This window comes from Lithobates pipiens, unplaced genomic scaffold, assembly GCF_037356315.1.
Source record: "Lithobates pipiens isolate NorthernLeopardFrog02 unplaced genomic scaffold, aLitPip1_a1.2 Scaffold_23, whole genome shotgun sequence".
Lineage (NCBI taxonomy): Eukaryota > Metazoa > Chordata > Amphibia > Anura > Ranidae > Lithobates > Lithobates pipiens.
Genome location: NW_027507785.1, coordinates 317,766,844 through 317,787,548, shown reverse-complemented (window position 1 = coordinate 317,787,548; position 20,705 = coordinate 317,766,844). Strand labels below are relative to the sequence as shown.

At 45.0% G+C, this 20,705-nt stretch overlaps 1 protein-coding gene across 3 annotated transcripts in view; it reads left to right on the top strand.

Annotated features, from left to right (window-relative positions):
- Nucleotides 1-20,705, top strand: part of PATJ (PATJ crumbs cell polarity complex component) — a 400,698-nt gene that overhangs the window by 101,626 nt on the left and 278,367 nt on the right. For all 3 annotated transcript variants that reach the window (XM_077450582.1, XM_077450581.1, XM_077450580.1), the window contains exon 17: nt 586-732. In XM_077450582.1, the coding sequence (XP_077306708.1) occupies nt 586-732 (147 nt within the window). The remainder of the gene's footprint in view (nt 1-585; nt 733-20,705) is intronic.

Here is a 20,705-nt window from a genome sequence, read left to right as displayed (position 1 = left end):
TTGTCCTCCTCACCTGGTTGCCCCCACACACGCCTGTCACCATCTGACACCAAATAAGTTTATCTTGGTCTCATTAAACCACAGGACTTGGTTCCAGTAATCCATGTCCTTAGTCTGCTTGTCTTCAGCAAATTGTTTGCGGGCTTTCTTGTGCATCATCTTTAGAAGAGGCTTCCTTCTGGGGCGACAGCCATGCAGACCAATTTGATGCAGTGTACGGTGTATGGTCTGAGCACTGACTGGCTGACCCCCCCACCCCTTCAACCTCTGCAGCAATGCTGGCAGCACTCATACGTCTATTTCCCAAAAACAACCTCTGCTACAATGTACAATGAACGTGCTCAGCGTCATATCCAAAGTGTTGTCACATGGAAAAATAGAATAAAATATTTACAAAAATGTGAGCGGTGTACTCAGTTTTGTGAGATACTGTGTGTGTGTGTGTGTGTGTGTGTGTGTGTATATATGTATATATATATATATATATATATATATATATATATATATATATATATATAATTATACACACACACAATAATAATAATATATATATATTTTTTAATTCATACTTTTTTTGTTTTTTAGGTAAAGTCAGCAGAAGACACAGCTCAGGAACTTGCACTGAATGATGAAGAAGACAATGGAGAGTTGACTTTGTGGTCTCCAGATGTGGAAATTGTTGAACTGGAGAAGGACAAAAGAGGGCTCGGGTTCAGTATTCTGGATTATGAGGTATGTTAATCACCATCTATTGTGAAGCAGATCTTTCCAGCAAAGAGCACCATTAAAGGGTCAGTCCTTGAAAAACTGATATTTTAGTGTTAGCTTCTAGGAAGTTAAACACCCCCCCCCCCCCGTCTCTTTCATCCTTTTGAAGACTTTATTGGGGAAATCTCTGTTCTGAGCATATGCTTACTTGCTGTGCCCATTATGTGCCCACCATCTGTGCTGGGTTTTATTTTGGATGGTGGAGAATGTAACGGGGAGCTGGGCCACACAATTGAGGGTTGGGAACACCAAAATCTCCCAGGTAGTCAGGAATGGTGTATATCAGAGAAATCTGGATGCTGGAGTGTCCAAGTCGTATAAGAAATCAGGAGTAGACGCAACACGTCGGGCTCCACCTTTTAAAGGATAAATTCACCTTTGGTAACATGTTGCATCCATATTCAGAGTGTAACGTGTTGCGAAAGGACTGGCCCCAATCCCCCCACTTTGACAGCTAGCGGGGAAACCTCTCCCCTTGCAAGCTGTCAAAATGTTTAAAAAAAAAAAGTGGGCGCATGGGGCTCCGCCCACCTAGCTGCATCAGCCATCTTCTGATCTCCTACAACAAAAAGTAATGAATGCACATTTATTTTTTTTGTGCATTTATTATTTGTAAAAAGTTAACATTACCCTTTAACTAAAATATCACTTTTCAATGGTCTCGCCCTTTAAATAATACCGTACTTTAGTCAAATTCCCATTACAAAATGGAAAATACAAAACTTAAAAGGATCCTTTTTTAAGTTTTTTTTATTTTCAATTTTGCAATGGGAATTAGAATAAAGTACTGTATATGTCCAGACAAAACCTTTTTTTATTCATTTTGGTATGAAAGGTTAGAACCCCTGTCAGATTTTCACCGCTGTCTGGGACTCCCTTTTTAAGAGATTTGCCTTCACTTCCTGTCCTGACAGGAAATGGGTAGGAGAACAGGAACCCCGTAATTTTTTAAAATATTTTTTATTTATTTATTTTTTAGGGGAATCCTATGTTTCTTCATGTGTGGGGTTTTTTTTTTTTTTTTTTTTTTTTTTTAAGTTCTGGGTATAGACACAAACAGCCATACTGTGTTTGCAGTTTCTCTAAGAAAACTTTTGAGCCTGAGCCGAGCAGCCAACCTCCTGTGTTAAGAATGCAGGAGGCCACTTGCTATGGGGGGGGGGGGGGGGCAACTGGTGCGTGTTTGCTCCTCTGTCCCGCTCTATGCGTCCATAAGGCACATAGAACCGTGGCTGGCACTGCTCCCCTGCTCTCTCCTGATTGACTCACTGGCTGTGATTGACAGCAGCAGGAGCCAATGGCTCCCACTGCAAATTTTTTTTTTTTTACCTTCAAGGATATGTAAAGGTTTGTCTAAAAAAAAGAAAAACAAATGTCAACTGTCTCTGCACAGTTGGTTTTGCACATCCTCCTCTTCTGGGGCCCCTCAGTGGCGCTTCTGGCTCCTCGTCTTCTCGAGTGCCACGTTGGAGAGCCGCTCTCCCTCGAGGCACTCGTGTGGGCATGCTCCCGTGTCCTGCTGCTGCGTCCAGGACTCGGCCCCTGCTATCTATCCAATCAGAACTCGTTCCCATTGATGGAAAGATCGGGTTCAGGTAAGTAAAAGGGGGGGGGGGGGCTCTGGGGGGCCTTCTGCATCACAGCAGGTTTTTTATCTTGATGCATAGTATAACCGCTTTCATGTATGGAATGCAAACCTTCAGCCTTTACAACCACTTTAAAGAAGAAGTAAAGCTCCATGCATACAGTAGTTTGTACCTACAGGTCAGCCTATAATAAGGCCAACCTATAAGTACTGTAAATATCTCCTAAACGTGCGCTGTTTAGGGAGATCTTCACTGTACATGGAGCCGATGACACGCCTTCAGAATCTTGTGCCATGAATTACGCCCCCCCCCTCCCCCCCCGGCACACGCGGAGTCCGTGGATCCGAATGAAAGATGAACATGGCCTCCAGAAATGACATCGCTGGAGGGGTTTGTTTTCTGGTAAGTTTCAAATAATGTGCTAGTATGTAATGCGTACTAGCACATTATGCCTTTTACCTTGCAGGTCTGGAAAAAATAAAAGGAAAAATACAACCGCTTTTAAAGATTTTTGTTTTAGTCTGTCCCTTGCAGATTTTTTATTTCTTGCTTCCTCTCTGGTAAAATCAGTGTAACTGAGACAGGGAGTGAGGGGAAAATATATCCAATGGAGCTTTTATATAGCCGAGAAAAACCGAACAAGGGTTCTAGTCCTTCCCCACTCTACCAAAAAACGAAAGAAAAATGGGTTTTGACTTGACATACCTTTTTTTTTTTTTTTTTTAAGTGATTCAGTTAATTTATTGATCTTTATAGAATGTCTGATTCTGTTGGGTTTTCCTCTCTGTGATTGGTGCTTGTATTGGTGGAGGAATACGGGAATGCATGTGCTGGAATTGGAGGGGTCTTTGGTGTGCAGGAAGAGGGGAGCTCTTCTTCGCTGCGGTTCAGTATCACGCTCACAAGCAAGTAGTATTCAGTAAAAACGAAATTCCTCCAAGGAACTCCCTTGTGACATCATCCTAAAATGGCTGATTACAGGGTTGTCAAGTACAGTTACCGATACTTCTAAATGTTTATCATTTTTGTTGGCTCTTTTGTACAATTTTTTTTTTTTTTTTAATTCCCTTTTTAGATTTGCTATTTTTCCAGTTTTAGTGTGGTTTGTTGATGGTGTTCAGGCACTTGCTACAGAAAAAAAAACATAAAATATCTGGCGTGTTTTTTTTTTTTTTTTTTAGTAACTTGATCACATTTACTGTAAGATTTTCCCATTTAACAGTTGATATAGAAATTGTTGCGTTTCCAATATGAGTCATGTATTGTGATGGCCATACATGTGTATTCAATCACAATTTTAATCACATTTTATCGCTGCAAGGTGAACAGAGACGGTTTTCCTATGGATGATGTACAATAAAAAAAATTGGAATTGGATATAAGATAACTGGCTCCAAGCGGACTGAGCGTTGGGTTCTTGAAGCCGGTCTTCTTGCCTGTTTTATCTTTCTGTATAAGCTGTGTTAAAAGTTAACTAAAGGTTCAGGTTTAAAAAAAACAAAAAACAAACGTCATACTTACCTCCTGTGTGCAGTTGGTTTTGCACAGAGTGGCCCCGATCCTCCTCTTCTGGAGTCCCTCAGCGGCTCCTCCTTTTCTCGAGTGCCACATTGGAATACCGCTCTCCCCTGGAGACACAGACAGCAGGACTCAGAAGACCACCCCCCCCCCCCGGGCTCCCGCATCATTGGATTTGATAGCAGCAGGAGCCAATGGTTGCGCTGCTATCAATCTATCCAACCAGGACCCAAGACACCGGCTGGAGCTTGTGTGCCCTCCCGCAGCTGGAAAGACCGGGTTCAGGTAGGTAAAAGGGGCTTTCTGGGGGAGGGGGGGGGGGAGCTGCAGGAAGGAAGGTTTTTCACCTTAATGCATAGAATGTATTGAGGTGAAAAACAATGAGGGATTACAACCCCTTTAGCCAAAAATAATGCTTAAAGCAGAGTTGCACTCAAAAGTGGAAGTTCTGCTTATCCGTCTCCTCCCCAAACCCCCCCCTTTCCTGTGGAGAATGGGGGGGCGGGTACCTGTTTTTGGGTACCGTTCCCCACTTCTAGAGACGACGGCATGGCGCAGTCTCTTGGAAGTTCAGCCAACCCTTCTCCGCTGCCGGTTTTCTGTCAATTTCTCCAACCCATCAGAAACTCCAACCACGTCGCTTCCGGTTTATTTAAACCTTTAGTAATTGAAGATTTTGAGGAATTGGTAGTTGGACACAAAACCCGACAACCGAATAAAGTCCGGTAGAGGAAGATTGAGCTGTTTTGACAGCACAGCGGCTAATGAGGACAAAGTTGTCTCCGCCTCGGAGGCAACCATTTTGTTGGCTGGTATCGGAGCAGAGTAAGAATGTCCGCTCATAGTATCGTGCGTTGGACTCTATTCAGTTGCCGGTGTTGTGTCCAACCACCAATTCGTCCAAAAACTCCAATTACTGCTGGTTTAAAGAAACCGGGAGTTAAGTAGTTGGAGTTTCTGGCGGGTTGGAGAATTTGAACAATGGGCCAATTAGAAAGCGTAGCGTGCTCCACGCATGCGCAAGTAGGGAGCTGGCTGTGAAGCCGAAAGACTTCACTGCTGGGTTCCCTTACCAGGAATGGCAGCAGCTGCACCTGACAGCCAATCCAAAGATCAGCTGGGTTGCCGACTTCGCGGGCTCTCTGGACTGGTCCATATGTTAAAAGTCAGCAGCTACTGTATTTGTAGCCCCTTATTTTGGATACGACATTCGCTATTTCGGATAATTCGTCATTTCAGATAAATTTGTATTTGTTACGTTCATTAACGGCCAAATTTGAAAGGAAATTCCAATATCTGCAATTTTAATAGTTATATTGGAAAATTCGCAAATCTGAAATGACTATTAAATTACAGATATTGGAATTTCCTTTCAAATTTGGCTGTTAGTGAACGTAACGAATACGAATTTATCCAAAGTTACGAATTATCCGAAATAACAAATGTATCGAAACAAATGGAATGTAACAAATTAATAATAATAAAAAAATGTATTATTTATTATTAATTTGTTCCTTTACATTTGTTTAGATGCAGCATTCGTTATTTTGGATAATTCGTAACTTTAGATAAATTCGTATTTGTTACGTTCACTAACAGCCAAATTTGAAAGGAAATTCCAATATCTGTAATTTTAATAGTTATATTGCAAAAGTCACAAATCTGAAATAATAATGATTAAATTACAAATATTGGAATTTCCTTTCAAATTTGGCTGTTGGTGAATGTAACGAATACGAATTTATCTGAAGTTACGAATTATTCGAAATACCGAATGTCGTATTCAAATAAATGGAATGTGACCAATTAATAAAATGTTGTTGTTGTTGTTGTTATTATTAATAATTCGTAACTTCAGATGAATTTGTATTCGTTACGTTCACTAACAGACAAATTTGAAAGGAAATTCCAATATTTGTAATTTAATCATTTATTATTTCAGATTTGTGAATTTTCCAATATAACTATTAAATTACAGATGTTGGAATTGCTTTGAAAATTTGGCTGTTAGTGAAAGTAACGAATACGAATTATCCAAAATAACGAATGCCATATCTAAACAAATGTAAAGGAGCAAATTAATAATAATAATAAAACTTTTTTTTATTATTATAATTCCTTACATTCCATTTGTTTGGATACGGCATTCGTTATTTCGGATAATTCGGAACTTCGGATAAATTCGTATTCGTTAAGTTGACTAACAGCCAAATTTGAAAGGAAATTCCAATACCTATCATTTTAATCTTTCTTATTTGATTTGAGAATTTTTCAATATTTTTAAAAAAAGTTAAACGGGTTTTCGTTAATTCTGATGTTTTCGAATGAACAAATTTGTCTAAATTTTTTAAATAAATTTGGAACGAAACGAATTGCACATGTCTAGAAACCATAAAATTCTAATGTCATTCGAATTTTGGGAAGAAGCGGCACTTATTTCTCGTAAGAAGCCCCCATTTCTACATCAGTCTTCAGCTTTAATCAAATGATCTGAAATGAACTTTAGGCAGATATAGAAGACAAATGAACACAGCCCTGTAGTCATTATTACATAATTTTTAGGTATTTTTTTTTTAAATGCAAGCTGTGTAAGCAGCTGAATGTAATCTGGTACCACTAGCCCCATGCAGGTCCTGTACAGCAGGGCTGGCATACGAGAGGAAGAAGCAGCACAGGAAGCCAATCAGTTAATGTAATTACAGGAAGCATGCCAATGGGAGGAGAAAGGAGAGAAGAGCTCTTCACTGCGCTGCTTCTCTTTTCACTGTCCCAGTCACTGGCTGGGGGTGGGTTTAGGCTGATGCTGGCCATCAGACTGAGGACATCTAGTGGAATAAAAAAGGTAATGCAGAAGAAATCTTTGAATTCAAGGTTAATAATGCAGCAGAAGCTGTTTTTAATGCTTTAGCTTTTAAAAGGGATATTTTGTGATCGAACTACACTCACCGGCCACTGTATTAGGTCCCCCTTGCTAGTAGCGGGTTATACCCTCTTTTGCCTTTATTCTTGGTGGCATAGATACAACAAGGTGTTGGAAACTTTCCTCAGAGATTTTGCTCCATAGTGACATGATGGCATCACACAGTTTCTGCAGATTTATCGGCTGCACATGGATGATGGGGAATCTCCCGTTCCACCACATCCCAAAGCTGTTCTATTGGATGAGATGTGGTGAGTGTGGAGACCATTGGAGGACAGGGACCTCATTGTCCAGTGGTGAGATGATTGGAGCTTTGTGACATGGGGCATTATCCTGCTGGAAGGAGCCATCAGAAGATGGGGACACTGTAGTCATAAAGGGATGGACTGGGTCAGCAACAATACTCCGGTAGGCCGTGGTGTTTAAATGATGCTCAATTGGTACTAAATATCCCCCACACCATTACACCCCCACCACCAGCCTGACCCGGTGATACAAGGCAGGATGGATCCATGCTTTTATGGTGTTTGCACCAAATTCTGACCGACCATCTGAATGTCGCATCTGAAATCCAGACTCATCAGACCAGGCAACGTTTTTCCAATCTTCTATTGTCCAATTTCGGTGATCCTGTGCCAACTGTAGCCTCAGTTTCCTGTTCTTAGCTGACAGGAGTGGCACCCGGTGTGGTTTTCTGCTGCTGCAGCCCATCTGCTTCAAGGTTGGATGTGTTGTGCATTCAGAGATGGTATTCTGCATACCTTGGATGTAACGAGTAGTTATTTGAGTTACTGTTGCTCTTTCTATCATCTGGAACCAGTCTGTCCATTCTCCTCTGACATCAAGGCATTTTCCTCCACACAACTGCCGCTCACTGGACATTTTCTCTTTCTCCCACCATTTTCTGTTAAACCCCGTGAGATGATTGTGTGTGAAAATCCCAGAAATACTCAGACCAGCCCGTCTGACACCGACAACCACGCCACGTTCAAAGTCACTTAAATCCTCTTTCTTCCCCATTCTGATGCTCAGTTTGAACTTCAGCAAGTCGTCTTCCCCACGTCTAGATGCCTAAAGGCATTGAGTTGCTGCCAATTGAACAGGTATACCTATTAAAGTGGGCGGTGAGTGTGTTTTAAATGTACGTTTGTGAAAATGCCTGTGATATGTGTGTAGGTGGAGCTGGACGGTCATTAGGCAATACGGCTTATAGATCGGCTTTCAAATAAGGCCCCTTTCACGCCGGGGCGCTTTGCAGGTGTTAGAGCGCTAAAAATAGCGTCTGCAAAGCGCCCTGAAACAGCCGCTGCTGTGTCACCAATGTGAAAGCCCCGAGGGCTTTCACACTGGAGCGGTGCGCTGGCAGGATGTTAAACTCCTGCAAGACGCATCTTTGGAGCGGTGTGTATACTGCTCCTTCACCGCTCCTGGGGCAGCACGGCTATACCGCCGGCAAAGCGCCACTGCAGCAGCGATTTGCGGGCGGTTTTAACCCTTTTTCGGCCGCTAGCGGGGGTTAAAACCGCCTTGCTAGCTGGCTGAATACCCCCACTAAAACAAAGGTAAAGTGGCACTTAAAATAGCGCCATTTTACCGCCGACTCCGCTCCCGTCCCAGTGAGAAAGGGGCCTAATGAAAGAAGTGCTGGAGAGTTACACCTGACAGTTCTGTGCCACTTCCTAACGGATATTTCTTGGTGGGGGAAAAAGGAAATTGAGAGGGAGCTGAATGAATAAATTCAGTTGGCAGGATGCGTGCCTTCCCTTTTTAAAAAAGAAAAATATTTTATGATCAAACAATAGACCATAAAATCTTTCCATCCAATTATCTTTCACCTGACCGGGATTCTGTACTAGATATTGGCAGAGACTGAAGTTCCCTGCTTCGTAATTACACATGACTGAAAATATCCTCTTCTAAAGTTTCAGCTGTGTCTTTGGGGTTTTAAAGGGTAACTCCACTTACATTGGGGGGGAAAATTGGGGGGAAAAATAGGTAAAAAAAAAAAAAAAAAAAAAAAAAAAAGACGACACAAGTCAATGTGTGATTGAATGTTATTAAAAATGACCTTTCCTTTAACCTGCAGCTCTGTAATTTGATGTAAAATGCATCCTGGAGGTGTTCTTTACACAGATGGTGTACAGAATGCCACCCCCCCCCCCCCCCAAAAAAAAAAGTAATTTCCTGACTCTGTGATTGGCTCGCTGATTTTTCAATGAAGTCTGCACTAAGATGTAGGTCAGATTTTAGGCATCCCTTGCAACGAAAAATTAAAATTTTCGGTGAGATGATCCCAAAGGGAAATCATGGCTAAAGGGCTGCAGACCCGGCCACTTTCCTCATTGGAGCCCTGCGAGTGCAGCAGCTGATTCATAATTATAAAACCACTCCCATACAGATTCGCTTTTCACATGGACACCGACAAACTGCTATTTCTTCAGAATAACAAAAGGTAGGAATCTGCAACAAAGTTTGTTTAAATCAGGGGGTCTCAAACCGGCGGCCCTCCAGCTGTTGCAAAACTACAAGTCCCATCACGCCTCTGCCTGTCGGAGTCATGCTTGTAACTGTCAGCCTTGCAATGCCTCATGGGACTTGTAGTTTCGCAACAGCTGGAGGGCCACCAGTTTGAGACCCCCTGGTTTAAATCCTTGCAATTTACAGAGATCACCCAGAGGGGGGAGGGTTGTTTTCGCAACAAAAGTGGAGTTACGCTTTAACCACTTCGGCCTCGGAAGGATTTAATTCCTTCCTGACCAGGCCTCACTGTGCCCCCTCAATCGCGGCCTCACTGTGCCCCCTCAATCGCGGCCTCACTGTGCCCCCTCAATCGCGGCCTCACTGTGCCCCCTCAATCGCGGCCTCACTGTGCCCCATCAATCACTCCCACTGTGCGCCCCCCCCCCCAACCTGCTATCTGCACTTGCCTGTCTCGTGGGACAGCTCCTCGATGTCTTCTACCGTCCTCTCTTCCCGTCTCCTGCTATGATTGGACACCTGGCGTCCAATCACATTGCCTGTCATTTCAGCCAATCTGGTGACGGGTAACAGATCAGAGCACTTGATTTGCGGAGAGGAGGTTTCGTGTTAGGGAAGCGAATATTCATTCACTTTTCTAGCATAGCTGAGTGACCTGCGAGCGCCCAGCATGGCGCTCACAAGTTCACCTTTTTGGACACATTGTAGAGCCTATGGCTCTAATCAGGTGCTTCAAAACCACCCCCCTCCGCTGTAATTCAGGTGCCCGGCCTGTATAGGGGTGGCAGCGTCTGCCAATAGATTCATGCATTGCATTAAATTCTATCTATCGGTGCTAGAGGGGGGTGGTAGGAGGGAGGGGGCCCTGCCACTGGGTCTTGGTTTCGCTTGCACACATTTGCAAATTTAGGGGTAAGCTGTAGTTCCCACGTCGCGGCACCCCAATGTACTGCTGTCCTAACTATAATTTGGAGAGTCTCTCAAAATGTTTCCATGCCTGGAATTCTGCCGATGATGTCTTGTTACTATTACAGTTGAAGGTGGAGACATCTGGGGCGCACACAAAGTGAAGTGTCATATACCATCCCTCTCCTCTTTTTTTTTTCCCAACTGTTTTAAATCTATTTATTTCCCCCTCCGCCCCCTGACATTATAATAAATGTGATCTATCTGCTGCTGGTGGTTTTTTTCTAAAGCATGACATTACATTTCAGAGTTATTGGCTATAAAGATGATTGCCGTTCTTGCAGGCAGCAGAGCCTTCGGCGACAAATGGACCCGGCATAAAAAAAAACCCATTTATCTCGCAAGATTGTCTGATCTGGTGATCGAATTCAAATTTGTTTGTGAACTTTACGAATACGCGTATCGCTAAACGGCGCTACAAGGCTGAGACCTACAAAAAGAAGCATCGCAAAAAAATAATAATAATAATTTGGAAAGTAACCTAAAGCTTAAAGTGGCGTTCCACCGAAAAAAAAATTCATTAATTTGCCTAAAAAAAGAAATTTTTTTACTCACCTCTAAATGGCTGTTGCTAAGGGGTCCCTCGTAGTCTGCCTCCTTCAGTGCCTGGGCTCTTGACGTCACTTCCCCTCGGCGCAGGAAGGGCTCAGCTCTGCCCCCTCCCTCTTGTCAATCATCTGGGACATGTGGCAGGTCCTAGATGATTGCACAGCCAATCGCGCAGTGGGTGCCCGGCTGTGAAGTCACAGTGCCAACAGTTAAAATGCCGGCGCCGCCGAACGGAGCGGGATACGAGAGGGGCTTTGATCCCCCGCATCGCTGGACCCTGGGACAGGTAAGTGTCCGATTTATTAAAAGTCAGCAGCTGCAGTATTTGTATTTGACTTAAAAATTTTATTTTTATTTTTATAATGGGAACTCCTCTTTAACCACATCAATACCGGGCACTTTCGCCCCCTTTCCTTCCCAGACCAATTTTCAGCTTTCAGCATCCTCACACTTTCAGTAAGAATTGCACGGTCATGCTACGCTGTGCCCAAATGAAATTTTTATAATTTTGTTCACACAAATAGAGCTTCCTTTGGTGGTATTTATTCAGGACTCTGTTTTTTATTTTTTGCGATATAAGCGAAAAAAGAGCGGAAATTTGGAAAAAAAAAACTATTTCCTTTTATTCTACTTTAAAAGAAATCCAATAAAATCAAATTTAGTCATAAATTTAAGCCAAAATGTATTCTGCTACATGTCTCTGGTAAAAAAAAAAAAAAAAAGTGTATAATAATTGGTTAGTGTGATCACGGACAGATGTACGCAAAAGATCATGTACAGATGTGCGCAGGTGATCACAGACCTATGTGTGCAAATGATCATTGGGACATGTGATTTTACTGTTATATATGTGGGGGACAGGTGTTTTGGGGAACATTACTATGTGGGGGACGTGTGTGTGTGTTTTGGGGGCCGTGTGTGTCTTGGGACATGTGTGCTTACTTGTGTTCACTGTGTATTTTACATTTTGGTGACACTAGACTGGTGATCAGTGTGTAAAAAAAACAGCTCATACTCACTGATCACCAGCCGGCTGCAGAGCTCCGCTCTCCTCACCTCACCGACAACTTCCGTGTGAGGAGAGGAGTGCCGATCGCCTAACAACCGGCTGTTTACATCACGTGACGGCCGTAATTGGACACAGCCGTCATGTGATCGGGAGGGCCAATCACAGAGCCCTCCTGACGATCTAAGATGCGCCATGATACAAGCGCATCGGGATTGCGCCGCTGTGCGGGCACGCACGCATGCGAGCGATCCCCCTCCTTCTGAGGGACGTTCCTGAACGTCCACTGAGGAGAGAGCTCCCACCAAGGCCGTACGTATGCAGTGGCCGGTTGGGAAGTGGTTAAGGGGGAAGTAAATCCAGATGGGATTTACTTACTCTTTTGCTCCCCGCAAGGCCTGCAAATTAAAAGCATAATGGGGCTAGTATGCAGTCAACGTCGCACGACCGCGCAATTATCAGAACGCAGTGACATATTGCAAAAAATGGCCTGGTCATGAAAGGGGGGGGGGGGTGTAGATGTTTCCTCAATATACCACTAAAAAGAGATTTGGCTGGGTACACCATTATTAGTAATTTATAGCTCTCGCAATGGGACTTTCTATCTCTAGCAGCTCGTCAGTTTCAGCGCCGTTCTCCGGCTTTCATAGCGTTCCGTAGGGGCCGGGATGGAATTTTGGCTGCAGGTGATGCAGTGATAGAAGTTGGCTGGTCTTGTGTGTTTCATGGACATCCCTCCAATACATACTCTGTCCTTAGTTAGCCAATGGCTTTTTTTTTTTTCCCCTAAAAATCCTGTCATGACAACACGATCGCCTGAATTTATAGTCCGTGTCTCTGCCAGACTGATGGTTTCATTAAAAACAAAAAAAAAAAAAAAATCCTCCCTTACTCTCACTTCATTCCAGGCTTCATTGGTTAGTGCTTTCCTGGAAAAGTAAATCTCAAACTAGTCCGGTCTTTATAGAAACCTGATTTCCATCAATGGCTCTGCTTCACTTTTCAACAGGTGTAAAATCTCACGGGGAAGTGATTTTAAAGTGATGCATAACGCACACAATGTTTAACCAGATGTGCATGTACTGCGGGGCGGCGGTTCCTCTGGGCAGAATCGCGTACCTGTTGGTAACTCTGCCCTTCTGGGCCTGCGGTGTGTGCGCACGCGCACTGCCGTCGACCCTCTCCCACTGTGATTGGATACAGCAGGACCCACAGTTCCCGACAGAGGCAGAATGAGGCGATCTGCCTATGTAAGCAAGGCAGATTACCGTTCTGTGACAAGGGAAGACAAGAGATCCTGTGTTTCTGCTAAACAGGAACACAGATCTGTCTTCCCACAGTCGCAGCCAACCCCCCCCCCCCCCCTCACAGTTAGAAAGTACCCCCTAGGAACACATTTAACCCTTTGATCGCCCCTGATGCACACCTCCCAACTTTTTGAGATGGGAATGAGGGACACCTATCAGCAAAAGCATGCAGGCATAGGACACACCCCCTTGCCACGCCCCTGTACACAAAAAAACAAGATTGGTTAAACCCACAAGTGTTTTTTTTTTACCACTATTATTCCTTTATATTGGCTTTTTGAAAGGTTTAGCACTGGGAAACACTTTTTGATAGATAAAAAGTGCATTTTGTATACCTCCAATTCCTCCTAATGACACCAGCAATGGGGCGTTATTCCTCTCACTGACGCCAAAGATGGGGCATGGTTTATTCCCACTTATTTCAGGACATTTTCTACTCCTGATGGCCACCGAAGGACAGTAAACTGGCCCTTTGTTTAAAAAGTTTGGACACCCCTGTAACACACCATTTATTGATCATTTTTTATGATGTGGGTTTAGTGACTCTGGCATAATTCACAGTACCTATCCATACCCTTGTGCAAATGTGTGTTTGCCCGCACGGGATGCACAGGTGTTCCATGCATCCGCAAGCAAGCAGTCCCATTTGTGTCTGGACATAGCGGCTGCATGGACACAGCAGGCTTCCTCACGGATGTCAAACTGGCATCCGCCGCTGCATCTTAATAGATTTGAATTATGAGTAATGTACTGGGAGGAGCAGGGCCCAGATTTTTTACCTGCAAAATCATGTGCGTTTATTTAATATTTTTTTTTTTTTTAAAAGGTGACCTTGGCCTTTAAATCCCAGTGACGGTGAAGCTCTGTCAGTCTCTCTAAATTTTGCTCTTGTAGAGTGAATCTCTGAGTCTGCTGTCCAAACTAAACTTGATTTTGTGCCCTGTTTAATATAACACACTTTGTAAACATCAGCGTCCATTACATCACTTGCGAGAGCGCAGGTTTTAGAATGATTTAATGAAGTGCGCTGGCGCTTATTGAAGCCACAGATAGGTGCTGGCTTACAGCGGGCAGATTATTAATAATAGTTGATATACAGAGACATGTCTCCCTTGTGTCTCATTCTGGCAGCAGGCGACCGCTTTGGTTTTTCATATGACTGTTGGATGTACATATCAGCATCAGCTCAGCGATGGGAATATTTTCCTGTGGATTTCACTGCCATTTCCATACTGTAAATTGTCCCCGCTGTGCCCCCCCCCCAATGAAATACACATTGATTAAAGGCCAACTCCACCCTGGATATTTCAGGTTTTCCTGGCAGCTGCCAAGTTGGGCATGCAGTGCCGGACAAGGTCACCCAGGGCAAAGGTGCCAAACCCAATCATCCCCCCAATATGATGTGCGAGCTTAGGGAGATCCTACACCCAGAAGTTGCTTACTTATCAGAATCACGGCCTCTGTCACTCCTTGTAAAAGAAGGGCGCCCCCATCCATACCGTAACCCATTGCGCCCAGGGGAGCCACCCCTCCCTCCCACCCCTTGTCCTGGCCCTGGCTGCATGCTTGCCTCTAAAGCCCCATATATATGAAGTCTGATGAGAACTTTTGGTCGGAAATTCCGACCATGTATAGTAGGAATATGCAATTAGCGGACCTCCAGCTGTTGCAGAACTACAAGTCCCATGAGGCATAGCAAGACTGACAGCCACAAGCATGACACCCAGAGGCAGAGGCATGATGGGACTTGTAGTTTTGCAACAGCTGGAGGTCCACTAATTGCATATCCCTGATGTATAGGCTCCATCGGACTTTTGCTGGTGGAATTTCCACCAGAAAAGATTGAGAGCAGGTTCTCTATTTTTCTGACGGAAAAAGTTTTGATTGGAAATTCCGATCATCTGTAGCAAGTCCGACGTGCAAAATTCCTACGCATGCTCGGAAACAATTCGACGCATGCTCGGAAGCATTGAACTTCATTTTCTTGGCTTGTTGTAGTGCTGTACGTCACCGCGTTCTTGATGGTCAAAAGTTCTGAGAACTTTTGTGTGACCGTGTGTTCACAAGACAAGCTTGAGTGGAATTCCGTCGAAAAAAACATCCAATATTTTTCCGGCGAAAACTCAGATCGTGTGTACGTGGCATTATGAGCTTATGCATGGGGAAAGTTCAGGATCTACATTTCAAATGTGCATGAAAAGAGTAAAGGGTTTGCCATGACTGATATTTGATCCAAAGAGAACCTGTGGCCAAGCTGTGGACATTTCAATTGGTTTTAAAGGCTCAAGGTTTTTTACATTCATGCATCCTATCCTCCAGCCCCCCTAAAACTTGCCTGAGCCCCATCTCGATCCAGCAATGTGCACAAGAGCCTCGGCTCTCCCAGGTCTCCCCCCCCCCCCCCCCCTCAGTGGCTGAGATTGCAGCGTTAGCCATTGGCTCCCGCTGCTGTCAATCACAGCCAGTGAGCCAATGAGGAGAGAGCGGGGCCGAGCCACGCTCCGTGTGTGTGAGTGTGGACACACAGAGCAGAGGCTCAGGTGCCCCCATTGCAAGCCGTTTGCTATGGGGGCACTAGGCAGGAGGGGGGGGGGGCCTGGAGTGGCGGCAGGGGACCCGAGAAAAGGAGGATTGGGGATTTTCTGTGCAAAACCATTACACAGAGCAGGTAAGTATAGTTTTAAAGCAACCTTTTTAATGTCACTTTAAGTATTTACACTGCTGGTTTTCTTTTGTTCAACCCAGTGGGCTGAATGAAAAAAAAAAATGTACAGATCGCTGTACAAAACACAAGCCGTATTGGTGCGGATAGCTCCCCCCCGCTGTCCTTTGTATGCTCCCCCCCCCCCCCCCCCACCAGAACACACACTGATCAACGCTCACAGCCAGTGGCGGCAAGCACTGATTGGGAGCTGGTTTTTCAGCATGTGTCTTCGACAAAAGCTGGTTGTGAGACGGGCTTCTGTCTGACAGACTGACCAAATGTCGGGCAGTTCCTGCAACGGCTGATTTTCGGCCCCTGTGTACCCAGCATAAGAAGTAGTAAGTTAGCTTTTTTTTTTTTTTTTTTTTTTTCACAAAAGGAGTAAATGAGCTTTAATCCAAGTTCTCACTGGTCTCTGTAGCTGCAGACACAATAGTGCAATTTATTCTTACAATTTACAGAAAAAGTGTTGAAGTTTTTTTAAAGCAGCGCTCCAGCTAAACATAACGAAGTTGAAGAATACTCTATTCAAAGAAATCTCAAAGTCTGCTTTTGCTGCAATTTTCTTGCTGCTAGATGTCCTCTGTCTGATAGCCAGTATCATGCAACCCACTCCTTCTAAACCAGTGGTCAGATGCAGCCTTTTGCCTGCCTTTATCCTGCCCTTGGGGCACTTTTCCTCCCACTGAAACAAGGCACGTTTCCTTTTACTGACCCTAATGATGAGGTACCTATTCTTTTCACTGACACCAACAGTGGGGCAATAATACCTCCCCACTGACACCAACAGTGGGGCAATAATACCTCCCCACTGACACCAACAGTGGGGCAATAATACCTCCCCACTGACACCAACAGTGGGGCAATAATACCTCCCCACTGACACCAACAATGGGACGCTGTTCCTCCCACTGACACCAACAATGGGACGCTGTTCCTCCCACTGACACCAACAATGGGACGCTGTTCCTCCCACTGACACCAACAATGGGACGCTGTTCCTCCCACTGACACCAACAATGGGACGCTGTTCCTCCCACTGAAGCCCACCCCCCCCAACAATGGGACGCTGTTCCTCCCACTAAAGCCAAGCCCACCCCCCCAACAATGGGACGCTATTCCTCCCACTGACCCCACCCCCCCAACAATGGGACGCTATTCCTCCAACTGACCCCCCCAACAATGGGACGCTATTCCTCCCACTGACCCCCCCCCCAACAATGGGACGCTATTCCTCCCCCGGCCCCCCCCCCCCAACAATGGGACGCTATTCCTCCCACTGACCTCCCCCCAACAATGGGACGCTATTCCTCCCACTGACCCCCCCCCAACAATGGGACGCTATTCCTCCCACTGACCCCCCCCCCCCAACAATGGGATGCTATTCCTCCCACTGATGCCAACAGTGGGGTACTAGTAATCCCATTAACACAAACAATGGAGCACTATTTCTCCCACAAGTACCGGCAATGCCAGTGAAGGGGCACTATTCCTCCTACTGATCACAGGCACTATGTAATCTTTTTACTCCTACCGACCATCAAGCCTGAGCCATTGTTTACTACCACTGGGCATTTTCTGTTCTTGCTGGTCACAGTCTGGGCCCCATAAGGTCTGAAGGACAGTAAACTGGCCCTTTGTTTAGAAAGTTTGGTGACCTCTACTCTACACCCAGTGGTCCCGGACCTGACTCCAGCCTGTGGCCGGACAGTGAAAGAAGCTGCACGGTAGTGAGTTCATCTCTTTTGCTCTGTTTTATTTTTCTGTCCGCATGCCTCTTGCCAGCACATGAACCGCTTGGCCTGATTTTTATTTTTTCTTCTTCTTCCTATCATACTCCAGTCGTGCTGTGCAGGGGCTGTAATAAGTGGATACCAGGTCCAATTATTGATGTAATAATATTTATATCTGCCTAGAGTTCCTTCTCACAGTAGCTCCCCTAAAGAATACACGATAGTTATATATTTTTTTTTCTTCTTTCAGCCAAAAGAATGGAGAAGGTAAGGCTCTGTTCACACCAGTGCATTTATCTCGATAAGCTCTCCTATGTGTGAAAAATGCATGAAAGAAGTGCATGACACTCTTTAAAAATCATACAGCACCAAAACTTTGTTACCATGAATTCTGGCATGCATAAAAGTGTGTGAAGATGCCGTTAAGAATCAAATGCTCCTGCAAAAGGGCTGTGCATTCCCGCAACACAAATGTGAACCCAGCTTAAATGATTTGTTATCAGATTCCTGTCTGCAATAAATTAGAGCAGACAATAAAAGACATAGTAGTTTGTTATTGAGGAGTGACTGTGTGTCAGAAACCATAAAATCAGACCGAGACAGAATTACAGTTAAATGACACTTGTTTAATAATAAAAGTAAAAAGAACAAACTTGGTCAAAACATAGCCAAAGTTCAGTAACCGGAACAGATAGTCAACCAAGCCAGAAATCAGGGATCAAAGTAGTGGAACAGCAAGCAGAAGGGATGTCAGCAAAGCAAATCTTTAAACAAGAATGCAAAAGAGAGTTTCTGTGATGTTGACTAAGGCGAAGGCAGAGCTCCTCTGGTCTGGACGACTTAAGTAGGCAGGACTGAGCTACTTGTGGGAATGCCTTCATAGATTTGGCTTTGGACCAAAATTCATCAAGTGGCTCCAACTCCTACACCAAACCCCTACAGCACGCATTCAGGTTAATGGCAAGACCTCCCCCTCCTTCCCACTTTCCCAGGGTACATGCCAGGGCTGCCCTATCTCGCCTCTACTGTATACCCTGGTCATGGAGCCCCTGGCTATAGTCCTTAGGAAACACCCTGACATCAGAGGCTTATGTTGCGGTCAGATGCATGAAGTGATTAGCTTGTACGTGGACGACATGCTCCTTTACCTCGCTGATGCCGGCCCCTCACTCCAGACAGCCCTTCAAACCATCACAGCCTTTGTAGCATTCTCCGGGCTTCAGATCAACTGATCCAAGTCCCAGATTCTCCCATTAGACATAGGCGTCCCCACTGCCAGCCAAGCTGCACTCCCCCTAGTCAAAGCAAGCACCATCAAATACCTTGGTGTCCACGTTTCCAGATCCCTCCTTGATTTCACCACCCTTAACGTTGAACCACTGTTCACCATCCTGAAGTCCAAAACACAAATATGGTCCCATCTCCCCCTTGGGGTTATGAACTGAATACACCTGGTCAAAATGATCCTTCTCCCCAAGCTCCTCTACGTCTTTTGGCAGGCCCCGCTATACCTTCCCCCGTGCATATTCAAATCTATGGAATCCATCCTTAATACGTTCATCTGGGGCTCGTCTCGTCATAAATTGCCATGCGGGTCTTAAAATGGCCAGTAGATCTAGGTGGCACTGCACTCCCTGGCCTCTTCCTCTACTATATAGCGTCCCAACTTTTCCACTTCAACCAATCTGATAGAGAACGCTACTCCACTCTGGTCTGCTCACAATTCCCCGGTCCACTGATTCACCCCTTCCAGATTCTATTTTGCAGCTCCACTTGAATTGGGGACGGAAAATATATGCTATTCCACCACCGCAAGATTTGGTAACTTGCTATGCATCTTGGAGGGGCACCCTCCCCGCACTCCCACACACCTCTTTGGGCCAAACCACGATTGTCTGAACTCTACTCCATCCCAGATTATGGGATGTGGGCGGATAAGGGTGTCGTATACCTGTCGCAGGTTGTGGCCAACGGGGCGATTAAATCTTTACAAACCCTCAAGGATGACTTTGCTCTACCCAATCACATGTTATTCTGTTACCTTCAGCTCAGACACGCGCTCAACACACAATTTGGGGATTATATTCCAACACTTGAAACCCCATTGCTGGTAGACATTGTCTTGGGTAAAGACCCCAAGAAATTCATCTCCCTGGTCTACGCATACCTCTTGATGCCCACTGTCACGGCCACCGCCCATCAACTGAGATCCTGATGGGAGACCAACCTGGGGACGGTTTCGAATGGGGACTGGGAGGAGGCTCTCGCAAACTGTAAGACTGTATCGCTCAAGCTGTCTGACCACCTTACTCACCTATACATTCTCCATAGATCGTACCTAACACCCTACCGTATCTCTAAGTAAAGACTCGGACACAACCCTAACTGTCCCAGGCATCCAAGGCATCTTTCTACCATCTACTCTGGACTTGCCCGTCTATAAAGGGCTTCTGGACCCAAGTGGTCCGGTTCCTCCACAATCGCATGGGCTCCCCATTATCCCTATGCCCTCGCCAGTGTATCCTGGGGCTCCTCTCACTCTCTGAGGGCGAGAAATATCTGAATGTTTTCTTGCAAGAAACACTATTCATCGCCAGGTTGCAGATCACCAAGACGTGGATGAGAGGGTCCCCCCCCCCCCCCCACGCTGCAACATTGGATTAGAGCAGTTAACAATGCCCTTCCCTATAAAAAAAAAAAGACTCTACATCCACAGGGGTTGCCCCAATAAGTACAATAAAATATGGGATAGATGGCTGGAGGACACCTCCACTTGCAATGCAGAGAAGTAGACAGGCCCCTTCTTGGTAAACCTTGGGGACCCCTCATGGGATCCCCCCTTACTCTATGTAGACCCTCCATCATTAAGTTATTTAATGGACTATGCTACGCAAAATCTTTGCCTGTTCTTTGCTAAATGTTCATTTATATCGAAAGGATAGATTCGTTATTTTAGTGCCTGTTGCATTGTTTACTGGTATGTATATTCTACTACTTATATTCAATAAACGCTGATTTGATAAAAAAAAAAAAAAAAAAAAAAGTAGGCAGGATGGACGAGCAGGCTATCAACAGCTGAATAACTGTGGAGAGAGATGTGAGCTGGCAATTAGCCAAAAGCTGAGCGGCCAGCTCAGAGAAGGAAGGGCTGAGCCCATCCCTGACACTGT